The sequence below is a fragment of the Tursiops truncatus genome, chromosome 13, assembly GCF_011762595.2.
Source record: "Tursiops truncatus isolate mTurTru1 chromosome 13, mTurTru1.mat.Y, whole genome shotgun sequence".
In the NCBI taxonomy this organism is placed as follows: Eukaryota; Metazoa; Chordata; class Mammalia; order Artiodactyla; family Delphinidae; genus Tursiops; species Tursiops truncatus.
The window spans coordinates 5,187,728-5,213,074 of record NC_047046.1 but is presented as its reverse complement, the minus strand read 5'-3'; the positions used below and the strand labels follow the sequence as shown (position 1 = coordinate 5,213,074).

General features: G+C 56.5%; 1 protein-coding gene across 7 annotated transcripts in view; it reads left to right on the top strand.

Moving 5' to 3' along the window:
- AACS (acetoacetyl-CoA synthetase) overlaps positions 1-20,737 on the top strand; it is a 45,474-nt gene extending 24,737 nt beyond the window's left edge. For 2 of the 7 annotated variants that reach the window (XM_033836718.2, XM_073789932.1), the window contains exons 10-18: positions 3,462-3,586; positions 7,723-7,787; positions 7,923-8,045; positions 9,897-10,010; positions 10,711-10,836; positions 14,316-14,385; positions 14,953-15,011; positions 15,828-16,030; positions 18,886-20,368. In XM_033836718.2, the coding sequence (XP_033692609.1) occupies positions 3,462-3,586; positions 7,723-7,787; positions 7,923-8,045; positions 9,897-10,010; positions 10,711-10,836; positions 14,316-14,385; positions 14,953-15,011; positions 15,828-16,030; positions 18,886-19,023 (1,023 nt within the window). In that variant the 3' untranslated portion in view covers positions 19,024-20,368. Of the gene's footprint in view, positions 1-3,461; positions 3,587-7,722; positions 7,788-7,922; positions 8,046-9,896; positions 10,011-10,710; positions 10,837-14,315; positions 14,386-14,952; positions 15,012-15,827; positions 16,031-16,914; positions 17,086-18,885 lie in introns of all 7 variants that reach the window. The other 5 variants (XR_012325098.1, XM_033836719.2, XM_073789931.1 and 2 more) reach the window with 5 other exon arrangements.
- The last annotated feature ends 4,610 nt before the right edge of the window (positions 20,738-25,347 follow it).

Sequence of the window (25,347 nt, the reverse complement as noted above, 5' to 3'; positions counted from 1 at the left end):
CAGCCCCTCCTGCGGGATCCTTCGCTCTTGCTCTCTTTCTCTCCCTCCTGGCGGCTGCCCACTTGAATCTCGGCACCAAGGTCGAGCACCAGCCTGGCCCGTCCCCCTGTGTTGACCTCGGTTGCCGCTGGGAGCCCTGGAGCCCTGGGGAAATCTAGAGAGACCGAGGAGACTGTTAATTCAGTCTCTTGAGCCTGTAGAGGTGGGGATGAGTGTCACGTGATGGAAATCTGTGGCTCAACCTGGGGGACAGGAACTTACCAGAGATGCCATGAGGACGGTCAGTTCTTAGTCGTGTGCAATAGTAAAGGGACTCTGACCAGTTGAGGTGGAAAAGGAATTTACTGGAAGGCCGTGGGGTGGCGTGCTGAGAGGCAGAATAACGGCCCCAAAGGTTCCCATGTCCTCACTCCTGGAGCCTGTGCGTGTCACCTGATGCGGCAAAGGGGCTCTGCAGATGTGATTCGGCTGCAGCTCCTGAGACCAGGAGAGTGTCCTGCGTTATCCGGGGCCCAGGGTGATCACCAGGGTCCTTACAAGAGGGAGGCAGGAGCGGTGGAGCCAGAGGGGGTGGACGACAGAGCAGAGGCCAGAGCGCGGTGGGTCCATGAGCCAAGGAGCGCGGGGGCCCCTTGAAGCTGGAAAAGGCAAAGAAAGACCCTCCCCTGGAGCCTCCAGAAGGAACTCCCAGCCCCGCTGACACCTGAGTTTGGACACCCGACCTTCAGGGCTCTCAGACAGTACACTTAGGCCACTGGGTTTGTGGCCGTTGTTTACAGCAGCCAGAGGAAGGGCATGCAGGGTGGCTCGAGCAGTTACTTCCATGGCTGGGGATCCAGGCGTGAGACCAGGCGGGGCCTGCGGGCGGCTGCGCGTGCGGCCGAGAGCCGCCGCTGTACTGCAGCGCCCGCGGGCGGCCCGCGGTCCTGCCCCCAGGACGGAGGTGGTCCTGCTTCCAGCCCTTCCCGTGGGTTAGTGTGGAGCGGGCGTCATCGAACCAGAGCTTGAGCTCAAGGTGCTGGAGCTGTTCCCGACGCCGCTGAACCCTGGACGGTGAAAGGTTAGCAAGCCGAAGGAAGTGCTGTTTGTCCCAAGGGAAGAAAACTCAAAATCAGCTTCTTCCAAGACCGCAAATGTCCAGGGGCTCCAGAGTGATTTGGCTCCCATTTCCGGTCTGAGTTCTCAAGGAAGCAGAACGCTGAGGCATCTTCCTAACCTGGGAGGTCGAGGCCCAGGCCCTGCTGCTTCCCTGGTGCCAGGGCCCCAGGACCCAATGCAGACACAGGAGGGAGCACTGACGTGCGACCAGGCGCAGGTCGCCCTGTGTGCCCAGCCGTAAATCCAGGGCTTTGGGCCAAATGATTTGGGTTTCTTTCAGCTGCAGGCTTTCCTTCTATCCCCCTCCGCCATCGTGAACAGTGAGTGATGCTGGGTCCCCGCCAGGCTCTGCCAGGCTCCGGCCCTTTCAGACAGGAAGGCAGCGTTTTGAATTGCAGAACCCCACCCCCGGGGCAGCCACAGCTACGCTGACCTCCAACTCAGCTGCCTCCCTGGGACACGGTGAGGGGACAATGGAAGGACTCAAGGATCCAGAGCAGTTCTCTCGAAAGCAGTTCACTTTTCTGGGAAGCATCCTGCCCACGAAGGACGGGGCCGTTGCATTTTTCGGTGGAGGATGCCGGGTGCCAGCAGCAGCCTCGGGTGCCCCCAGCCGGCCCCAGCCAGGCCTGTGCTGTCGCTTGCTGACTCACTTTAGCAGCTGGACAGTGAGGTGGCCGGGGTGCAGTGCTGCCTATTACAGTAATTCCTTGGGAACTCCCCGGCGGTCCAGTGGTTAGGACTCCACAGCTTCACTGCCGAGGGCCCGGGTTCAACCCCTGGTTGGGGAACTAAGATCCCACAAGCCGTGCTGTGAGGCCAAAAAAAAAAGAAAAGTAAAAAAGATTCCTTATTAGAAGAAACTCAACTTAGCATGTTAAAACCCTTAAAAAAAAAAAAAAAAGGCAACTCAACTAAATGGAGGTTCTCGTGTGACCCCCTGGTTCCCTTTGCCGTTTCCATGGTGCCAAAGGGGAGCATAGGTTGGTCATTGTGCTTCACAACAGTGCGTCACTCACACTGTTGTGACCTGTCTGGGGATTCTTAACTGCCGCTTGGGTGCCACCTCACGTGGCCGCCTGGTCCCCGATGGCGGGATTCTGACCTGGGGACACCGGGTGACCTGGGACACTGGGCCGCATCTGCTCCAGGCTCATGGATGGGCATCCGCCTGCCCTCGTTGCTTACGGGGTGGAATTGGGTTGTTTTGCCCTCTGGACAGAGATTCCTGCTTCCTTGTTCTGTCGCTATATTGCTTTAGGCCGGAATCGCCTACAGATTCTCCCAGCGTGGATGGGAGTGCCATTGTCAGTGGGGCTATGAGCACACTCTTTGGCTGTGAAAATTTTTTTAGTTAAAAAAAAAAATGCTGTACTTACACGTGGTAAGCATTTCATGCAACACATGGGAACTTGGTGAGAGGTTGGCGTCTTCCAGGGCCCAGAGGCAGCCACGTCTGCCCTGCTCACTGCCCTGCCCCTCGGGCCCCTTTGCAGGCCCAGGGGTGGGGCTGGGGGTTCTGTGTACGAATGGGGCGCTGCACACCCTCTGCCGGGCTGGCCCTGCCCCTTTACGGTCTGTCTTCGAGACTGTTCTGCACAGAGCCAGGCCTCGTTCTTTTTGATGGCTGCGCAGTGGCTGACTCCTGAGTGCTTGCTGGGTGCCAGGCGCCGTTTCCCACGTCCGACCTGGGTTGCGCTGCAGCGCCCAGGGTTCCCTGCACGTGTGCACCACGTGACCACACAACGGGCATCTCTGTTGCCTTCGGTCCCTTGTTGTCATCAGTGAGGCTGCAGGAAACATTCTCCGACATGTCTTAGTGCACACGTGTGCGTTGATCCGTGCCATGAACTCTTTTAATTTTTATTTTTATTTTGGCTTCATTGGGTCTTTGTTGCTGCGCGCGGGCTTTCTCTAGTTGCTGCGAGCGGGGGCTACTCTTTGCTGCGACGCGTGGGCTTTTCATTACGGTAGCTTCTCTTGTTGCGAAGCAGGGGCTCTAGGCGCGTGGGCTTCAGTAGTTGTGGCATGCGGGCTCAGTAGTTGTGGCACGCGGGCTCAGTAGTTGTGGCACGCGGGCTCAGTTGCTCCGCAGCACGTGGGATCTCCCCAGACCAGAGATTGAACCCGTGTCCCCTGCATTGGCAGGCGGATTCTTAGCCTCTGCGCCACCAGGGAAGCCCCTTACCGTAAACTGTTGACGGGGAATTGCTGGGGCAGAGCATTGTGCGTTTGGGCCGGGCAGTTCCTGGCTACTTTGGCTCAGCATCGGGTGGTTTTCTAGGGATGAGAGGCTGCGTGACGGGGCCGAGGGGAGCTGGCCCGGCGCTGGGTTGACACGTGTTCCCTTCTGTCTGCTCCAGGTCGGCTGGATGATGTGGAACTGGATGGTGTCTGCTCTCGCCACGGGGGCGGCCGTGGTCCTATACGACGGCTCCCCGCTGGTGCCCACCCCCAATGTGCTCTGGGACCTGGTCGACAGGATCGGGTAGGTACCCGGGACACTCAGACACAGGGCGGCCGCTCTGAGGATCTGGGTGCCGTCTCTGGAACGCTTTGCCACCCTCGATGTCCCCCTCTTGGTGGGGGTGGCTGTGTGAGGGTGCGGAGGTGCCAGGAGTAGGTGAAGCTGTCAAGGAGGGTGGGAAGGGGCGGGCGCCCCTGACAGGGACCGACCATGGAGACCCATGTAGTGCGGAGGGGGCTGCCCCGCCCCTCAGGGCCCAGGGGTGAGCTCTGAAACCTCGGGCACGGGGAGAGGGAACGTGGTCTTTTTTTTGTAACTCTGGATTCTAAGAACTTGCAGAGCTGCGACCCAGGAGAGAGGCAGACTGAGGGCTGATGAGAGCTTTGTTTCGCGCGGGGCCCGTGGCCGCAAGGGTGATAGAGAATGACCCAGGCTGAACGTACATACCTGTTCGGGGACGGTGTGGAGATGCTCATTCAGGGGAGGGCAGGTCTGTCTCTGGGGCGTTCCCAGCGTTTGGCCTTCCCACCCGCCCTTCTGCGAGCCCTCAGGGCTGGCCAGCGCCTCGAGGGTCTCCCAAGACTCAGCAGGGTGCTTCCAGATGCCCCGCTGCCGGTACTGCAGAAGGGCCTCCCCGCAGTCCTGTGAACAGGACGGCAAGCGGGCATCCTGATGGCAGAGGCAGCGGCCAGCTAAGGGGCAGCGTCGGGGGAAGGGTGGAGTGGCCCCTCTTCTCCCCCAGCCCCTCATTGCCATCGCCAGGAACCGTCCAGAGACCCTGTTCCGTCGGCACTTTCTTTGCTGATGAATTAATCATGGGCGGCTGACGCGTTCTCGCCACTGTGGCTGCTGGTCGCCGTTGGCGTAATGATCGTGTTTCCAAGAACGAGAACACGGAAGCTGGCAGGGCTCCCGTGGCCCAGAAGTTAGCCACGCTCTGCAATGTTCTAATTACGTTACCTTTGAGTCCATTTACACTGGGGAAACAGGAGGAACCGCTAATGTTCTTAAATCCCTGGGCATTAATATTTGAAGTATAACTTTGGCCTGGGTGATATTTAAATCCTGACATTTGGCTCACAGTATTAGCGAGGAAATTTATTTCCTAATGAGCTTGTTGCCAGTGAAAGGTTAATCAAATCCCTGGGAAGATCTCTGCCCTGAATACCTGTCAGCCGCACTCAGGAGGAGACACTCTGGACGCGTATGCCTGTGCCACGGGAGGAGGGATGGAGAGAGAGAGGTACATCCCCGGGGCTTAGAGCTAATGAAGTTGAAGGATGGAAGGCCCAGGCAGACCCAGCTTTGCGTGTGTGTACGTGCACACGTGTGAGTGTGGATGCACCTGAGTGCGAACGTGTGAGTGTGTATGTGCATGTGCACAGGTGCACGAGTGTGAGCACGCATGCCTGTGAATGTGTGCAGGTGTGCGTGTGCACACATGTGTATGTGCATGTGCGCACGTGTGTATGTGCAGGTGCACACACACTTATGTGCACAGGAAAGTGGGTGTGTGAGAGTATGTGCACACGTGGGTGTGAGAACACCCATGCCTGTGGATGAGTGTGTGTGTGCATGCATGTGATTGTGTGCAGGTGTGTGTGCAAGCGTGCATGTGGGAGTGCGTTCGCAGCCCTGTGGTTTGGGTCTGTGTAGAACGCACGTGCTGGGCCTCCGCCTTACATCCCGGTTTGGCCTGTGCCCCGGATGCCAGCTGAGCCGTGGCCTTGGCCGTCCTCAGGGCCCCTCTGGCCTGGCCCTTCACCCGGCTGGGGGGCTCATCTGCTGAGGTCAGCGAGGCAGGTGCCACTCGTTGGCCTGTGAGGGGCGCCCGAAGGGCAGCACGGCGCTCCAGCCGTCCATGCGGGTGACAGGAGAGGGGGCAGGTCAGACGGGGCAGGATGCCTTCATTCCAGCTCTGCCACCTCCCGACGCTGAAGTGACACCAAATCAAACGTGCTTTCACCTAAAATCCTGCGGGTTTGTGCAGGAGGAGCGACGCTTCAGCGCTGGCAGGGCGGGCAGGGGCTTCGCAGTGCGATTTAAGGGCCTCACGTTTAAAATAACGTTGATGCGCTTAGGGACGAAATCCTCGTTGATTGTCATCGTGTCAGCGCACAGGCTTACTAACATGTTTCATAACTGAGCAGTTATTTTGCAGACGTGAACGAGGTTAAAGGACGGATTGTCCTCTTTGTTTTGGGTGTGTTGCTGGGCTCTCCAGGTCTGGGCTGGGGAACATTCTGGTTGGGGTCAGGGAAGAACTCTGGGGTCTTTGTCCGGGTTTGCAACTGGGCGGGCAGTTCACGTTTAGGACTGCGGGACGCGTGTTGCAGGCCAGGGCAGCGGCGGGTGCCGAGGCCCCAAGGGGACCGAGATGGGGGTGGTGCGGAGGCTGGGAGGAGGCCCTCGTGGCTGCATGTGGGCAGTCGATTCAGGCGGTGGAGCTGGATGAGGGGGGAGGGCAGGGTCCCCCAGGGATTTCAGGGCTGTGCCTCGGGGTGGGTGTCTTCCGCGTGACGTGGCACCCCGTTGGGGCGTTGAACTTGGGGGCGCTACACGATCCCCCCGCGAACTGCGGGGTCGAGGGCAGACCGGGGAGACCGGGGCTCAGGCTGGCGGAGCCGTGGAGGAGCCGCGTCTGCAGGTGGCTCCTTGCAGGGCTCCGGGCTGGGGCGAGCCGGGGAGCTGCCTCGTCCCTCGTGGGGTGCTTCCCAGCAGCACTCGCGAAAAAGGCACTGTGCCGAGCACACAGGCACGGGCGCCTGCGCTTCATGAGCTCTGTGTTTTTTAAACTGCCTTACCCAAGCCTGGAGACAGACGGGGAGGCCTGGCCGTTCCTTCACACAAGCAGGCCTGGGGCCCAGCCCCGGGGACACCGTGGCAGTCTTTACACATCCTGAGGGTGCGGTTTGCAGACAGACACCTGCGACTTAGGGAGGGGGGGCGGATGGGGGCTGAGCAGAAATCCGCGTGCTGCGCTGTGTGGCTGGTGGCTGGAGATCTCTACCTGTGGCTGAGGCTGTCCCTGCTGTCCGTCAGCATGTGATGGGTCCCTGGTCTCCTGCTGAAATACGGGTGACGCCTTCATTCTCAGAGGATCTGGAATCAGCTAATCAGACTACCTGAGTTTATGGAGTAAGTGAGGAGGGGGTGGGGACTGTATACGTTTCCTGGTCCCCACGACCACCCAGCTCCCAAAACAGCCTTCACCAAGGACACAGCGACCCAGGAAGTGTCCGCGGTTTTAGTGGTTGCAGGGTGTCCCGATGAAGTGAAGAAAAGAAAGGGACTGGAGGCATGAAGGACAGTAGTTTTGAGCCGTGGATTCTGCCCCTCCCAGCCCAGCCGGCCCTGGTTCTGTGTGTCTGTGCCTCTGAGCTCTGTCCAGCACCAGATAGCACAGGGCTGTCTCCCTGGAATGAATCTCGCCAGCCAGGTGCGAAGGGATGGGTTTTGCCGCCCAGAGGGGCAGGAGGGACCTGGATTTTATGGCCTCCTTCAGCCCCCAGGAGAAAACAGCCATTAGTTAGGAAGGTAGAGCTTTCTAGGAAGGAAACAGAACATGAAGAAACACTCTCCCCTTGAAAACACAATGACTTATACTCAGCATAACGTGTTGTTCTCAATGCAAACTTGGGGATAAAGGACTAGATTCTAAATGTTCAAAAAGAGAAGAAGAGTGGTTTTCTAAGTTTCATAAAAATGTGAGCTTATCTAAGAAAGGGAGATGGGTCAGGAATCCCAGGCTTGGCGCCTGTCCTAACAGAAGCTCCCATGGCCTCTCCACTTCCCTGGGAAACGATCGCGGGCGCTCAGAACTTGAGGGGTCTTGATTCTGTGTCCTCCTTTGGTCCCCCCGAGAGAAAACATCCTGCAGCTGGGAAGATGGTGGGTTTATGTGCAGACAGTTGTTTTAAGAAGAGCCAAAGGGTAAAGGGAGCCCGGGTGCTCTGCAGACGTGTCAGTGCTGGCCTCAGAGTAACGCAGGTGTTGTAACTGGCTTTCAACTACATATTAAGCGTTAATTCAACCCAGAAGAATGACGTGTCTTGGATTTTGCAACCTCGTCCGAAATGGGTCACTAATTTGAGAAAGCTTCGGTGCCTGGAATATGCAAGAGCCTTGACGAGTTTCCGGTGTCTTCTTAACTCCAGCATCACCATCCTTGGAACGGGTGCGAAGTGGCTGTCAGTGCTGGAAGAGAAAGACGTGAAGCCAGGTAAGCGTGCCTCCCAGGGTGTCCGTTCCCTGTCTCGCCAGCCGCGGAAATCAGATCCACTCTGTTACCTGGTTCCTGCAAGCCAGGCAGAGTGTGTCGGGTTTGGCTCTAATCTCTCCATGATTCTGGCTCTAGTGGAAACTCACAGTCTGCAGACGCTGCACACGATCCTGTCCACCGGCTCCCCTCTGAGCGCCCAGAGCTACGACTATGTCTACAGGTGCGTCAAGAGCAGCGTCCTCCTGGGCTCCATCTCAGGTACGGCCCCCGCCATGTGCCTGTGCCGTGGAGAAGGTTCTGGAAGAGCCAGAGGACTCGGGGACCAGGCTTGGCCGTTAAGCGTGCTTCCCCTGTGGCCCAGCGAGTCCACCGGCTTGAATTTATCTGCGTGAACAGTCAGCAGGGCATGCGCGTTTGCACGGTCGATGTTCCTTATTCCCGGTAGTTATGTTCTAGGGAGAGGCTACAAACACTGAGTTAGCCATTGCTGAACCTTTGCTGGGGGTGGAGAACGTACATACACTCCGCACCCTGATCGTAACCTTAGATCCTAAACAGCTCATCCTGGTAGATTCTATTTTCTTTACAAAAGAGAAAACAAGGTCTGCACGTGCCAAGTGACTGGCCTGAGGCCACCCACTAGCTGGGTACAGAGTGGGATTCAAACCCGGTCCTGCCGCCTCAGAGCCGAGCTTCCCGCCCGCCCAGCGCATCCCTTGGTCCTCCCCAGAGCCCGCCTGGTGGGCAGGGGTGCTGCTGTCGGATGGGCGTGGGGCTGTCTGCCGGGCCGGCCCGGCCCATCTCGGGGCAGCCACGTCTGTTAGGCTCTCGGCCTGTCCTCCTGCCGCTGTCCCAAGCGCCCCAGCTCCAATCCGGAAGCAGCGGAAGCAGCACTTCTGCTCCCAGCGCTGTGCTTCGTTGGGGCGCGAGACTGCCCCGAGCTTGCTGGTCACGGTCATGAACGCGATTCTCCCGTCTTCATGGGACGTGCCAGCCGGTACCTCGAGGTGTCTGGAGGAGGGAGGCAGGTCAGCACGCTTCGATTCTGCCCGGAATTAATCCTGCCAGTTGTTGAAGCGTCGAAGCATTTTATGTGGGTTTCAATCACCCTGCCCCACCCCGTTCACAAACACAGAGCGTGAGCAGGGAGAAGACACTTCTTAAATCACAAGGCTGTCTTTTTAGGTGTACAAACAGGTGTAAAGGGGAGCACGGACACCAGTGTCCGGATCGCCGAGTCTAGGAAGGGACCAAGTCGGGGCTCCGTGTGTGCCCTCTGCCCACAGCCTCCCCCCCTTTCCTCCCTGGGCTGCCGTCTCCCACCCCTGTGCACCCCGGTGGGCTCCGTGCGTGTCCCTGTGCCCACAGAGCATCCCGCACCGCGGGCACGTGCGAGGGGGCATTGTCACCGGCTGGGCCCAGGTTCAGGCGTTAATGCCACTCCCTCTTGATGACACCTGGGGTCCGACTCTTCTTCGAGCCCCTCCCTGAAACGGAGTGATTCGCATCCAGCACGTGCCCTAGTGCGGGAGACTCGCACTCCAGGGACCACAGGGTTTCTGCTTCTCCGATGATTAAGTGAACATAAACCACAGCAAAGAGACTGTGCACGGGACCCGTCTGCCACGGCAGTTCCTGCAGACAGGCCTGATGGGGCGAAGCTTCCACTTTCGTGAACCTGAGTCTAGGATTTCCGTGCGACCACAAGAGGTCATTTATTTGGTGTCTCCTTCAGCACGTATCCCTGGTCAGAACGATAAATCACCCGGACACGGGAGGTTCAGTCCAGTTTCTAAGTCACCTCCCCGCTCCCTCCCTGAAGAGAAGCTCAGCTCTCTGGGAATTTTTCTGTATTTGGAGAAAGAGTAGTATATATTTGTCCTCCAGGGTCTTTCTCCTTTATTGTTCATTAATAAAAAACATGGACAGTTTGTCTCAGTCTTCTGAAATTTTTTTCTTTTTTTTTGGCTGTGCCGTGTGGCTTGTGGGATCCTACTTCCCCAACCAGGGATCGAACCCAGGCCCTCGGCAGTGAAAGCCTGGAGCCCTAACCACTGGACCGCCAGGGAAGTCCCGGTCTTCGAATCTTGAATCTCCTTTTGTTTGCAGGTGGCACCGACATCATGTCTTGCTTCGTGGGCCAGAATCCTTCAATTCCTGTGTACAAAGGGGAAATTCAGGCCCGGAACCTGGGCATGGCCGTGGAGGTGTGGAACGAGGAAGGTGATGGCTCCAAACCCTTCCTCTCTCTGTGACGAGGTGTGAGTGGTAACTTGGGTACGCTTGGATGTGTAACTTTGCTTGGGGCCAGTTCTCCAAAACGGCCCCGTCTGAGGGGCTGGCCCCTGCCACCGCTCGCAGACTGACGGCCCCCGAGCCTGGCTGAACACCTGCCGGGCTCCCCAGCCTCCTGCAGCCCATCCGGCTGAGGGGAGTAGGTGTTGGCCTGCAGCACAGATGGCGGGCCATGTGCTTGGAACGCCAGGCAGGCATGCAAACTTTGGGGACGCTGCTGAGGCCACCCCACTGCCTCAGCAGCCTCGTGCCCTGACCCTGGCGAGGACCCAGAGCGAGATGCAGGACCCGAGGGGCAGCGCGATACTGTTTGTGCGGTGTTTAGAAACACGCAAAATGACGTGTTATTCAGGTGTATGTAGATGTGGTAAAATTATTAATCCACATAAGGGAACGGTACAGGATTGAAGTTGAGCGAGAGCTGGGGGAGCGTGGTGGGGAGCAGTAGCGTGGCTTTCGGTGACGCCGGGCTGATGGGCATGTGGGCGGGGCCGGCTGCACGGCTTTGGATGTGTCTGAAATACTCTGTGATAGCTCATAGCTTAAAAAAGGAGAGAAGGAGAGAAAGAGAGCCGGGGCGTTTGGCTGTGGCGTGTGCTCAGTTTAGCTCTCATTCCTCCCCGGCCAGGAAAGGCAGTCTGGGGGGAGAGCGGTGAACTGGTGTGTACCAAGCCGCTCCCCTGTCAGCCCACGCACTTTTGGAACGACGAGAACGGCAGCAAGTACCGGAAGGCGTATTTCTCCAAATTCCCAGGTGGGTCGGGATGCAGGTGGAGCTGCCCAGATTCCCGCCCGGGCTGGGCCTTCGGTGTCTAATTCTGGATGCGCCTGCCCCCTGCCGGCCCCCCTCAAAGCCTGGTGAGGCTGCTCGCAGCTCATTCCGCCAGGGGGGCAATGATGAATTTTTGATCAGTATCTGGTCACCGTCAGCTTGAAGCCATCTTACGAAACCCTAATCTGGGTGTAGATTACTCTTAACCACCCTCTGTGCCCGGAGCCCCTTGGCCCGGAGCCCTGCTCCTGGCCGCCGGCACGACCCGCTGGTTTGGCTGCGTAGGGGCGGGAGGCCCGCTCGCTTACCCAGGCTCATCTGCCTGTTCGGGGAGAGATGCGTGTGCGAGAGGTGTCTGGCTGGGGTCTCCTCTGTCTCACACCCCATCAACCGGTCCTCGTGGAGGTGATGGGAGAAGAGAGCTTTTGCAGCGGGATGATTAATTCCAGGCCGTCACTCACTCAGGCTGCCACCCTCCGTTCATCTTCGGAGTGGTGTCTTGCCCCAGAGCTGGAAAGTCTCTTTATTTAAAGCTCTGATTCCTGCCTCCTTATCTTATTTCATAAGCAACCTCGAGTGATTGCAGCTATGTAACTCATAATGTAGCAAGCCTTCTGCTCCAGAGTTATTTACACCTAAGTACTTGCTGTCTTCAACCTCTAGAAAGGTAATTCTATTTTGCATAAATCACATGTGGTGAATCAGAAAGCGGCAGGTGACCATCGGGGGTAGAAGGTGCCACGGGTCTGTCCCGTTTCTCTCCTCGGCCTTGCGTGTTCCCGTGTAATGTCCCACATAAAAGCCATCGTACCTGGCATAGCACGTCACATGTGAGGGTAGTGGGAGCATCCCTCCCCGCCATGTGGCCTGGCCTCCATTGGATGCCTCTGCATTTAAGCCCCACCTTGGGTCCTGCCAGTGTGTAGCTGTTCAGACAGACTAAAGCAGACTAGAGAGAGAGAGAGAAGTTCCTCAAATGACCTTGAAGAGGAGTTGGGGCTTCTGTCCTAGGAAGGGATTAGAACCTCAGCTTGAAGATCCATCTAAGAAATGACATCTCTTCTGCAGCACTGCTCTTTGAAAACTCTTTTCTGTCATTTTTTGTTATATATGCAAGGGTTCGCATGATAAATGTCTCTCAGGATTAATTTCAGAAAAAGTCTTTATTTCCAAAGCTCTGATATTCCTTCTTGGAGGAAACAAATACTTGGTGACCTGTTATATTGTCCATTTTTGCCTTGGCTGCCAGGAAGCTCAGAGCTGCCATCATTGCTTTGTTGTAGCAGTCCTCTCACCCCAGTGCAGAGTTTCTGATCCTTTCAATAATCCCATCATATAGTTGGCTTTATAGGTAGCTTCCTCAAATACTTTCTGGAAGTAGGTGTGACATACGAATAAATACGGAGAAATAAGGGCAGATAAGATAATGGGATCTGAAGCTGTTGGTCATGGTCAGGGTGGACACAGGCTGAACTTAGACCACTTCTCCAGGCCCAGCACTGAGAGATTCTTGGACTGTATAGGACATGGCTCGATGATAAAAGAAAACAACAAAGAAGCAAGGTCTTCCTTTCTGCAACAGGCATCCGACTTACAGACATCACTACCCTGAAAAATTAGGCCAGTGAAAATGTAAACTGACAAGGTGCCGATATGGAGAAGTATCCAAGAATTTATTAAGTGACAAATAGGAGTGTGGAACCGAGGGCATTGCATGCCTTCTGTGTGAGTTTTTAAAAGGAAATGTATGTGTGTGAATAATAGGAGCCATTTTGATTTTCTTTGTGACTTTTAATTGTCTTTAAAAACCTAATAAAAATTTAAAAGGAAATTAAAAGCAGACTTTAGAAAGATTTAGATCATTCTGATCCCTCAAAGCAATGATTTCAGCTCTGAGTTTCCTGGTAGCCAAGGCAAAAATGGAAGTATGATGGGTACAGGTGACTGAAGATAGTAAATTCCAAATAGGAGATCAGGCCTGCCCATGAGCCATCAAGATTTTGAGCTTGATGAGATGGAGCAGGCAGAGCTTCCATTGGCCCTCGTTAGCTAAACAGGTCCAGTGGTCACAGGTCCTTTAATAAGAGAAGCGTGTATGTGCAATGTGTTGTTTATTTATATTTACATTTATGTACATGGAAGGCTGGGCCATCTTTTTTTTTTTTCAAAGGGGAGCTTGGGGAGGAGGGAAGAAGGCCCTCGAGGCCTCCCGTCCTCTTTGCTCAGAATAAATGAGCTCATGAGGCCTTTCCTTCTCTTCCATGGCCTCCCACGCACTGCACGCTCCCTGCAGGCGGGGGACCTGGGCTTCATCTCCGGAGAAGCCTTGGTCGTGGCTTGTAGCCACTGGTTGGGATGAGGGCCTCCACGGAGTATGTTGTCATTGGAGGGGTAGCAGCTCAGAGTCACGGGCCGACTCGGAAGGAAGAGATGGCGTCCATGAGGACCCTGCGCGGGCTTGGTCTGCCATTTTCCCCTGGCTGGATCGCAGGGCTCTGGGGCTTATTCCAGGAGGCCAGGCAAATGAGTTCCGAGCTGCGCAGAGCCGGCAGAGCTGTGCTCTTGACCGCTCCCTCCCCCGGGGCGCCTCCTCCATTTGTGGGACCCGCCAAGGGAGGAGGCCTCCAGGCAGTTCCCCTGTGCGGCGTGGCTTCTCTCTGCTGCTCCGTGTCGGGTGGCGGATGTGTCCAAAGCTGGGGCCTGATCCCTTGGATCTGTTGCTTTGGGGCATCCAGGACGGGGGCCTCCCCATGAACGACACCAGCCCAAGGGCCCAGCTGCACACTGCGGGCCACGTCGGGGTGGCTCAGGGCGCGCGGTGTCAGTGTCACCTGATTCTTGCCTCTGTCTCCGCCCTCCACGTGCCCCGGGTTTCACCTGCTCGTTAAGCCTCTGCCCCCGTGGCTGGTGCCTTCGTTCAGGCTTGGGTTACTGGGACTGTTGCAGTAGCCTCCCGCCTGGTCATGCTCCTTCTGTTTATTCTGTTACAAGGTGGGCCCCAACCCCTCCGGACCTGCTCCCTCAGCCGCCCCAGACCACCCTCTCTTCCCAAGACGGGGCTTGTACTTTCCCACCCTCCATTCAGAGGCCCCCCTCAAAGCTCCATTGATCTCCCCAGTCCCCCCCTTCACATCCTCACTGCTGGGGTTGCTCTCAGGCCCCGTGAATTCCCGCAACCCTCGTTGGTACCTGCGGGAGGGGTGTTTCTTGCGCGCTGCCGCATCTCAGACCTGGGTGTAGGGCGTGCCCTTGGGGGTGGGAAGGTGTGCCCTTGGGGATGGGAGCTGTCTGGTTCACTTCCGCCCCCAGCCCCACATCACACCTGCTTCTGGGCCTCGGGTGTGTCTGTTGACAAGAGTTACATTGGTGTCATGCCTTCCGAGGGCGTCTGTCCAGGCAGCCGGTCAGGATCCTGTCCCCTTGGGGTGACCGAGTCCCTCTGCCCCCCCCGCCCCCGGCAGGTGTCTGGGTGCACGGCGACTACTGCAGAATCAACCCCAAGACCAGGGGCGTCATCATGCTGGGCCGAAGGTGAGGGCCGCGGACTTGGCTTCTCTTCCCTGGGGCCCCGCTTCCCGAGGCATCCGGGCAGGGAGAGGGGGGTGCTTCCCGTGTCCTGGACCCTTCCATCTGCTCGGCCTGCGGGGTGGGTTGCCTGCCCCATTTGGGGCCTTTCCTGGGTTCTTCCTGTGTCAGCTTCCCAGGGGTGGGTCTGGGCCTGACCCACATTTCTGTGCCCTGCAGTGGTGGGTCGGGGGGCTTTGGGGTGGGAGGCCTGCGGCCGACGTGCGCCCCACGTCTTGTCTGCCGTCGCTACGGCCCTTCCTGGAGTGCAGCGGGGAGGGGTGCCCACACCCGGGAGGGGGCACCTGTGCGGGGGGAGGGGCAGGGAGGTGGCCGATGTCCCCACCAGAGGGGACCCCCTTGATAGCTAGCTTTGAGTTTAGAGGGAGAAAGGGGGTGGTTGGGACTAGGAGCTGGGGAGGCGCCGGTGCTGACGGCATGTGGTCGTGGAAACGGGGTGACTGTCCCTGGGGCCCCTGCGATGGGCCTCACTCTGGAGCCGCCACGTGTCCATGACCTCGTCTCTCTCTCCAGCGACAGCACACTCAACCCCAACGGAGTGCGATTCGGCAGCTCGGAAATCTATAACATCGGTGAGCGTTCTCCTCTGTCCCAGCATTATTCTCAAGTCATCCAGGAGTGGCACAAGGAGTGTCTCAGCGGGGACCTGCTTTCCGAAGATGCCACCTTTTGGCATAACTCTTGCCCCTTTGCCTCCGGGCGTGAGAATAGACATGTATGAGGGTGTCCTTCTTTCTAGAACATCCTTGTCCACACTGCTTGTAGCTCAAAAAACTCAGGACAGGATCCTTAAGGTCCCGTGGCCCATCCCCATTCCGTTACATCTCATCCTCATGGTGAGCTCCATCAGGTTGGTCAGCTGTGTCTACTCTTCATGGGTGGAGAAAGACGCACAGAGAGGTTGTGTGATTGCTGGCAGTCACACAGCACCACCATCCAGGACGCCAAATAAAGACAGTGGGCCTTATGGGTGCACAGTAGAGTCACCCGTGAGCCTTAAAATGTCCCACCGGGGCCACGAAATCAGCCTCCCGGGGAGGCGGCCTCATGCGGATGGCAGAGTCCCAAAGTCATGTCAGGGTTGTGTAATCAGGGTGGAATCTCGATCCATGTGATTCCAGCCTTTCTTCCTCCCACCACTGGAGTACCCTTGCGGCACTTGATTCCTTTTCTTATTTTTAAATTTGTAATTGAGTAAGTAAGGCGGGTGCCCGGCTCCTTGTAAGACGTCAGCCCTTCCAGCGCGAGCTACGGCTCTCTGACTCTGCTGGTGATAGGTGTCCTTCTGCCTGTTCCCCGGGGCACCTGCCAGGGGGGGCAGGGGAGCCACGGCAGTCCCCATCAAGGTGGGATGGTGTGAGAGCGAGGCCCTGGCCCTGTCTCTGCAGTGGAGGCCTTCAAGGAGGTCCTGGACAGCCTGTGTGTCCCCCAGTACAACAAGGACGGGCAGGAGAGGGTGATCCTCTTCCTGAAGATGGCTTCCGGCCACACCTTCCGGCCCGACCTGGTGAAGAGGATCTGCAGCGCCATCCGCCTGGGCCTGTCCGCCCGGCACGTGCCCAGCCTCGTCCTGGAGACCCAGGGCATCCCGGTACGGCCCCCCACGAGCCCGCATGCTTCTGGACCTCTCATCTAGACGCTTGCTCAGGCTTTATATATAGTTGGTCCCCGTTGCCTGGCAACCCCATTCTGTTTTCGGTCATCTCCCTCTCTCTGTTTTTTTTTTTTTTTTTTTTTACTCTTCCTAAATTGCATGTAAAGCAACTTCTGCTAAATACCAGTCTTCAGAGGGTAAGCAGGGCCCGCCTGGCACGTCCAACTGGCTTTTCCTCTGTGTGGTTTTAGTGTGTGCTCAAATTATTAATGCAAAAATTAATTTTAACTTTTTAAAGAGTCGCTGGGGTGCCGTTCCTCCTGCCTTTTAATTTTAAGTTCTGCCTGCAGAAAGAAGATGTGACTCTATTTAGAGGCGCAGCTCCAGAAAGCTGCCCCCCCGCGATACTTTGCTTAGGTTCTCATTGCGGGAGGAGATGCGCTCAGATCGGATCACGGCTTTAACCTGCGGCCGCTTACAAAACGAAGGCCTCTGTCAGCCGAGAAGGCCTCTGCGTATACACGCGTGTGCGCACACAGCCGTGTAAGGGCACAGCCGAGCCAAGCCCGCAGAGTAGCTGTTCACGGAGGCGGGGACGGGAACGGGTTAACCGGGCCACCAGGGGAAGGAGAGTCTGGATGTCGCTCCCCGAGCAGGGGCGGGCATGTGAGGTGCAGTTAGAACCAGGGCTTTTTATACCGTCCACAGATTTCCTTTCCACTTTGGTTACGCGTAGGAAGGGCCCCCGCGGCCTGGGAGTTCTCTTGTCTCACTCGGCGGGCGGGTGACTCCGGGTGACGCTGTGCAGACAGTGGCTCAGGGAGAGAAGGGGCTTCCTGAGTCAGTGACACTCACTGTCTTTTCCCTGGTGAGGGTCTTAGGCTTCCCTTCAGTGGATCCGTTCTGTCTGGATCTGGAACAGTTTGGGGAACTAGGATGTGAGAGTCCCCTTGGCTTTATCTTGTTGAGAATGAATCTGTGTCCTTTGCTGCCGAAATGGTGACTCCCAAACTGTATCTGCTCACGAGAAGAGCGGAGCGATTTGCTGGAAGGTGAGGAACACCCCAGCCTGTCTTTCTTTCTGTCCTCAGCCTGGCTCTTGTCCCCTGACTTCCGGGCACTCAGTTCAGCTCTCTCCTCCTCCGTCCGCTTGACCCGTGAAGTCGTTTCGAGGGTTCCCGGGGCTTTTTCAAGCTCCCTCGTGTTCTCAGATCCCTGTGGTCTGAACTAATGGAGCACTTCGGAGAGGATTCGCCCTGTGCCACCAGGCTGGGGGGTGGGGGGTCTGGCCCAGCCACAGGGGCTCGGGGCTGGACACGGCCAAGGTCACGGCCGGGCGTCTGGTCACACCAAGGGGAACACAAAAGGGCATCTGAGGCCCTGCCAGGCTGGAGGGCCCGGAGGCCATGACTGCCCTGATCTCAGCAGGTCTTTGTCACTGGTCACAGCTGACGTGCTGGCCCATCCTGACGGGAGGCTGTGCCTTATCTCCTGGGTAGGGGGGTAGGGAGGGGGCCAAGCAGGAGTCCAAGGACCTTCTGCCCCACCCCAGCCCTTCTCACCAAGAAGCAGGAGAAGGATTTCTTTTTTTCTTTTTTTTTTTTTTGCGGTATGCGGGCCTCTCACTGCTGTGGCCTCTCCCGTTGCGGAGCACAGGCTCCGGGCGCGCAGGCCTAGCAGCCATGGCTCATAGGCCCAGCCGCTCCGCGGCATGTGGGATCTTCCCGGACTGGGGCACGACCCTGTGTCCCCTGCATCGGCAGGCGGACTCTCAACCACTGCGCCACCAGGGAAGCCCAGGGGAAGGATTTCTTCTAAAACGATGTCTTGTTTGTTTTGTCAGCTGATGCAGGCTGTTCTTGGGGCTTTAAAGCACAGAAAGCACGTGAGACGTTTGCATTTCAGGGCAAGAGGGGCTGACAACACCCCAGTGACAGGTGGTCCTTCAGAAGCCGGTGCTCAGATCCTTAATTAGTTCACACGTAGACCGAGGTTTTCAATGAATGAATTTTAATTACATCTCAGGATAAAAAAAAAAAAAAAAATGCCAGTGTGAGGAGAGATCAGGGCACTGGCGGTTCATTAAAGGGCTCTCTGTTTGTTCCAGAATTTTCCTGGTCCCTAAACACGCCAGCACAGCCGCCAAATGACCATTGGGGTTAAAGATGAAACGCGTGCTATGAATTTTAGAGGGGCCTCTGAGCATTTGGACAGAGTCCGACTATGGGAAAAGCAGTGCCCCATCTCATTCAGATGACGGTTCTGGGGGAAGATTTGCCGGAAGTTTGGCGAGGCTCTTGGACGTAGCTCACTTTCCGGTGGTCAGGGACAGTCACAGGAAGCCAGCCCACTCCTGAAATAAGCTAGTCTTTCTAATATAATAAACAGTGTAAGAAGGTAAATGTAAGTGAGAAAGAGGCAGCGTAATTTGCCGGAAGTTTGGCGAGGCTCTTGGACGTAGCTCACTTTCCGGTGGTCAGGGACAGTCACAGGAAGCCAGCCCACTCCTGAAATAAGCTAGTCTTTCTAATATAATAAACAGTGTAAGAAGGTAAATGTAAGTAAGAAAGAGGCAGCGTAACAGCGAGGCACGTCCGAGAGCTGTGTGTGCCTTCACTCATCAGCTTGCCCACAGCCTCGGGGTGATGCTCTGGTCCCCAGGTGATGTTCCAGGGGACAAACCCAGGTTAAGGAACTCGCTCACGGTCACCCACTGAGAATCGCTCGCTCTGGTCGCCCCAGGTCACGATGGTCGTTTCGGCTTGGACGTGCCCAGATGTCAGAGCTGAGGGACTTCTTTCCCTTTCGGGTCTAAACGCTCTTCCTGTCTGCTTCCTCCCCTCCCCTGGCAGTACACCCTCAACGGCAAGAAAGTGGAAATGGCCGTGAAGCAGATCATCGCTGGGAAAACCGTGGAGCACCACAAAGCCTTCTCGAACCCCGAGACCCTGCATTTGTACCGGGACGTCCCCGAGCTGCAGGACTTTTGAACCAGGCCAGCTGGCACGTCCCTGAGCCACACACGTCTGTACTGTCACTTCTGTGCGTTCAAGAAGTTACTTAGAGGGACTTCCCTGGTGGCGCAGTGGTTAGCAATCCGCCTGCCAATGCACGGGACACGGGTTCCAGCCCTGGTCCGGGAGGATCCCACATGCTGCAGAGCAGTGAAGCCCGTGCGCCACAACTACTGAAGCCTGTGCTCTAGAGCCTGTGCTCTGCGACGAGAGAAGCCACCGCAATGAGAAGCCCGCTCGCCGCAACTAGAGAAAGCCTGGGGGCAGCAACGAAGACCCAACGCAGCCAAAAATAAATAAATGAATTAAAAAAAAAAAAAAAGAAATGACTTAGAAACCTACGGCTCTTAGAAAAGGAGTTTGCACCAAGTCTGTAGGCCTGGGGAAGAACGATTCTCTGCTCTGCGGTTTCATCTGGTGGATCCCTGAGTCTTCCACCCGCCACAGGGGGATCCTGACCTTCAGGGGCCGAAAGGGAGGGTTTGGGTTGTGTGTGTGGCAGTCTGGAGAGTGTATGTCTTTGCACACTCGCAGGGAGGAGCTGGGGTCTCCGTGCGTGCACCGGCATGGCCGACGCCTGGTCTCCAGCCAGGGCCCGCAGGCATCTTGGTGACGGCTCACCCCAGGGCAGTGACCAGCCTGCAGCCTTGTACTGTGGTTCCATTTCCCTCTCTTAAGGCCCAGATCTCTTTCTTCCCTTTGTTTTCGTCTCCCGGCTCTGGCTGCCACCCTTCAGGGCCCATCTGTCTGCTGTGGCACGTTACCTGTCACGGCGCCCGTCCCAGGGTGACTTTACAGCATCTCACGGCAGATTCTCAGGACCCCGGGCCGACCGCTCCCGCTCTCTGTGTGTCACGGACAGAATCTGGGCAGCTCCTGGGGGAACCGTGTGTCACACCCAGCCACCGGTGCTCCCCAGCAGATAGAGTTCCAGTTCCCTTTGGAGAATGAGTGGGTTTCACGTTTTAATAGGATCTCTTAATTTCACGGGCTTTGAGTGGTTTGAAATTTTTTTAATGTTAATTAAGTGTGTGGTGTGTGGGTGTTTGAAGGCGTGGGTGATGTCCACGCCGTGGGGAGTGTCACTCAGGGATGCGGACGAGCTCCCAGGCCACGGGTCCTGCTGAAGCAGAGCCGCTGGGCCTCAGGGGACGTGGCCTCACTGCACAGGGGGCCGGGACCTGCACATCAAAAGCTCGTCGCCAGCAGCTGTATGTGCTTTTGAATGTACTGTTCACTTTAGCCTCTTAACACACTCCTGTCATCATAATGTTCATTTTTGTATTTTTTGAAACCGAGTACAGTGAAAAGCTTTCTTGAACGCTTTTTCTCATGGATTATAGAAAAGGGGCAGCACTGAGTTTACTGGAGTTAATTTATGACCACATTTTAAATGCAGAGTAAAGTCCGGAAAAGTGATTCTATCCCGGGATAGTAAAGAGGTTTCCCCTCAGGTGGCAGCTCTGATAAACTGGTGATAGGCAGAGTGTCCCATTCAGAAGGGCTCTGAAGCCAAATCTCAGCTGAAAAGAAATGCATCAGGATTGGCCAGCAACGTCTGTCATGGCTAAATGCTGGATTGTTTCTTGTCAAGTGTAAACTGGGTATTGTAAGAGACTGGATAGGGCTCTGCCAACTTAAAGGCAGACACACAATGTTTAATAAACTATTTCAAACTTCCTAAAAACAACGGGGCAGGTGCTATGAGGCATTTAATACAGTAAGCATATACGTATACGTGCACAGCCCCGTGCGAGCGGCGTGCTGCGTGTTTTCTCTGAAGCCGGGGCTGGATCTGGGGGCCTAAAGCCGGTGCAGATGGGGCAGCCAGGAGCCGCAACCCGCTGGGAGATGTTTGGCCCAGGTGGCGGGGGCATGTCCTGGGTCCCTGCGAGTTAGCGGCCGTGCCTGGTGACCGAATGGCCCCAGAGCCCTTCTCAGTGTGAAGCCACCCCCCAGAGGACGAGGACTTTCCTCACCCTGGGCTCCCCCAGGGCTCAGGGCCGCCGGGGTTCTGGACAGCACTTTCTCATCATTGCAGGAGCCGGAGGCCACTTGGGTCGTGCCTGGCTCTGTGTCGCAGCATCCGGGCTGCCCCCTGGCAGGGCTCATTTTTCTCGCGTCATGGCAGGTTAGAGGCCGCTGTAGGGCGGGTGTAGGGGCGATAGGTGCCCGGCTCCTCCTGTGCCCTGGGCTCCGCCGTGCTCGCGTGGGGCTGCTCACCCCGCCCACGTCCCAGGCAGGAAGGAGGACGTGACCAGGGCCGGGCGAGAGGCAAAGGGCCTGTCCCTCCTCAGCATGCCCCGTTTGTATCAGCAAAACAACGGCTTTTCTGGAAAGCCCACCCAGTGCACATCTGCTTATGCCTCAGAGGCCAGAACTGGCCACAGGCCACCTCTCCCTGTGGGGGAGGCTGGACAGCTGAGTGTTTTTAAACCGGGCCTGTTACCTTTGTGTACAGGCATACCTCATTTTATTGCACTTCGCTTTATTGTGCTTTGCAGATATTGTGTTTTGGGTTTTTTTACCAGTTGAAGGTTTGTGACAACCCTGTGCAAATCTGTTGGTGCTGTCTGCTCACTTCGTGTCCTTGTGTCACATTTTGGCAATTCTTGCAATATTTCAAACCCTCCACCTGCAAGATTACAACTCACTGAAGGCTCAGACAGAAGTTTTTAGCCATAAAGTATTTTTTAGTTAAGGTACGTACATTTTTGTTTTAGATATAATGCCATCGCATAGTTAATAGACTACAGTATAGTATAAACAACCTTTATGCGCGCTGGGAAACCAAAAACTTCGTGTGACTCGCTCTATTGCGGTGGTCGGGACAGAACCGGCCATGTCTCCCAAGTATGCCTGTATTAGTTTCCTGCTGCTGCTGTAACAAATTACCACAAACTTCAACCAGCATGAATTTATTATAGTTCTGGGGGGTCGGAAGTGTGACGCAGGTTTCGCTGGGCTAAAATCAGAGCGCAGGCAGGTGGTGTTCCTCCTGCGGGCTCTAGGGGGCGCCCGTTCCTTGCCGTCCGGCTTCTGGAGGCACCTCCCTCCTCGGCTGGTGGCTCATCCCTCATCCTCAAAGGCTGCAGCAGTCTAACACCCCTGCCTCCCTCTTCCACGTACAAGGACCTCTGTGATTACCCTCACTCAAAGGCCTCACTCAAATAGTCCAGGATAATCCCGTATTTTAACACCTACTGATTAGCAAGCTTAATTCTGTCTGCAGCCTTAAATGCCCCTGGCCACATAACCTAACGTTTTCACAGGTTCCAGGGATTGGGATGTGGGCATCCTTCTGGGGGTGGGAGTGGGATTATTCTTCCTACCTGGCTTTGCAAACTCCGCCAGGTGCTGTAGGGCAGGAAGAGGGAAGAGTGGTGGTCAGGAAGGCGTGAGCCCCGAGCCGGGGGAGTGAACAGTCGGGACCCCTGGTTGCTGACTGCCCCCGGGCGGGGCTCATCCTCCCCGTGTGACCGGCCTGCCAGCCTCCTTCCCAGGGCTAAGGTCAGAGCCGGGACCCCCGGCCCTCTCCTCCGGCCGGGTGCTTGGAAGCCACTTCATCTTGGCTGTGCCTGAGGAGTCGTTAGGGCTTACTCGCCCTGCCCTTTAGTTCTGGCAAGACGTCCCGGGCCGGCTGAGCTCACGCGTCCTTATTAATAAGCCGCGCTGGACAACTTCATTAACGAGAGACAGATGGGCTGAACAACAGCCCACTCCATCGCCCGCGGAGCCAGCTCTCCCGTGGAGTGCCTTGGCCCCAGCATCGCTCTTCAAAACCCCGGCACCTGCCGGCCAGCTGCACTGAGCCTTCCTCCCTGCTCCTGTCCTTCCCGTTCCCACACCACCCGTGTCCCAGCAGCAGCTCCAGGGAGCCTCAGGACCTGCAGCGTGGCCTGGCCGGGGCTGTGAAGTTCTGTGCCCCTGGTCGCCTCCCACGGGTGACAGAGGAGAGTAGGGAAGGAGAAAACGGGCAAGCTGACTTCTGGAAAATTCTTCCATCCACCCGGCGCCCGATCCAGACCCTCCCTGCCGCCCCCGCCCTCCCCCAGCGCCACCCTGTCACCCCGAGCACCATCGTGCACAAAACACAAGAACGGTTCCGGTTCATCAAGCAAATAGGTGTTGAACACACAGCCAAGGTGATGGGGAGCCTGTCGGATGCCGCCGGGAAGCCCAAGCTGGCGTTGATGAGCCGAGTTGCCGTTTACATCAACACAAACTCATTCTAAAAGCCTGCTGCCATCCTGTCCCCAAGCCTTGAAGGCTGTCATAAATGGAAAAGAAAAGGCCCGCTTAGATGATGTTTAAAATGTACTGTGAGCTAAGTGCTGGCTCCTTGTCACGGCTGATCATCTTGGAGCGTGCCCTTGGCCATCCCAGCAGTAAGTGGATGGTCGTATAATTTCATTAGATGACTTCCAGGGGAGAAACCGTTGTTAAGTCAATTCATTATGCTCTGGAACAATTTCCAAACTTTTTCATCTTGGGACGCCCTCCCTGTGCTTCCTCCTACTCTTTCTTTCCCTGGCTCGAACTGTAACTCATGAGTCAGACTAGGTTTTGGGGAGAGGAAAAGGGACAGCTTGGACCCAGTTTTCATTTTCTGGGCTTCGAGCTTGCCGGTCTCATCAGTCCTGCTCACCATTTACCTGCTGAGCGTGGTCTCACTCCTTTTGGTGTCCGCTTGCATTTTTCAATCATGACTCAGGATTTTCCTGGCTATGTGTAACAGAAACCCCGATCCAAACTGGCTCAGGCGAAAAAAGGGTATTATTGGCCCACAGTTCTGAAAACTCAAGTGCTACGACTAGCTTCAAGTGTGGCAGGATCCAGGGGCTCCGTGATGTCATCAGTGTTCTCTGCCCCCATATCAGCTCTGCCCTCCTCTGTGTTGATCACATTCTCAGTTGGCTTCTCCTCTCAGGAGAGCAAGGTGAATACTCACAGCTCCAGGCTACGTCCTCACAGGGCTGAGAGGGGAGAAACATTTTTTTCCCCTAGCAGTTCCAACGTGAGTGGCCATGTTGAAGCTCATTGGACTGTTTGGATCACGTGCCCAAACCTGAGCCAATCACTGTGGCCAGGAGGAGAGACTATGCTGATTGGCTAAGCCTGGGTCACATGACTCCCCGGCAGGCGTGGAGCCGGCTCCTTCCAGTAAGCGGGACTGAGGGTGAGGGAGGTGGGTCCTGGAGGAGCGTGTGGCTTTGCTTTAAGAAGCAGAGGCAGGGACTTCCCTGGTGGTCCAGTGGTTAAGACTCCGAGGAAGACTCAGCACTTCCACTGCGCGGGGAGCGGGTTGGATCCCTGGTCGGGGAACGAAGCTCTCCCAAGCCGGGTGGGCACGGCCAAAAAAAAAAAAAAAAAAAGCAGCAGAGGCAGCAACCAGCCCGTTTCTTTTCATCTTTTCTTAGGTGTCAGCCCTTCTCTTCTTTCCTCCCGGGTTCCTTCTTTCTCTAGGAGAGACTCCCTCTCACCTGTGTCTCTCTCCCTGCTCCTGGGCCCCTCCCCAGCTCGACAGAATCTCAGGTTGCTTGGAAAACAAGCTGGGTCCTGGTGACTTAGAATGGATTTCCAGATTAAGAAAATAGGGGTGGGCTGGGGAGAAATGTGCTCTGTTTTTTGCATAACCTAAACTCTGCAAAGTGAAGCTCTGAAATCTTACGTTTGCCTTTAAAAGTCTGTGAGACTCTGGGTTAACATTTAGCTGCCCCCCTCTGAGGCCTCTGCAGCCCAGGTGCTGGGCCAGGGGCTGCGGTGTGGGCAGGTGGGCTCAGCCCGCCTGGGGGGCAGACGCAGTGCCACTCTTCCTCTTGCCCACACCTGGGGCCCCTGCTCCCCTCCCCTCCCCTCCCCTATCCTTCCTCCTCTCTCCTCCTCCCCTCCCCCTTTCCCCTCCCCCTCTTCCCCTCTTCCCCCTTCTCTCCCCACCCCTCCCATCTCTTGACTTTAGACCAATCACTTTCCCTCTCTGTGCCTCAGTTTCCTCACTCAAGACGTGGGATGATAAGAAACAACCACCTGCTATGGCTGGGAGAGGCTGCAGTGAGGCCAGAGATAGAAATCACTATAAACAAAGGCACCAGAATCACTCAGGTCAAACCCTGCACCTGCCTGAAGTTCTTCACTCCTCAGACCACCACGCCTGAAATGGACTCACATCCGCTCTCCCTGGGAAGCCTGTCCTGCTGTGCCAGTCTGGGCTGACATGTCCTGTCTGTAGTGGACACACCCTACAATGGCCCCATAATTCCCACCCTTAGCACCCACACCTGTGTGTTACCCACTCCTCTT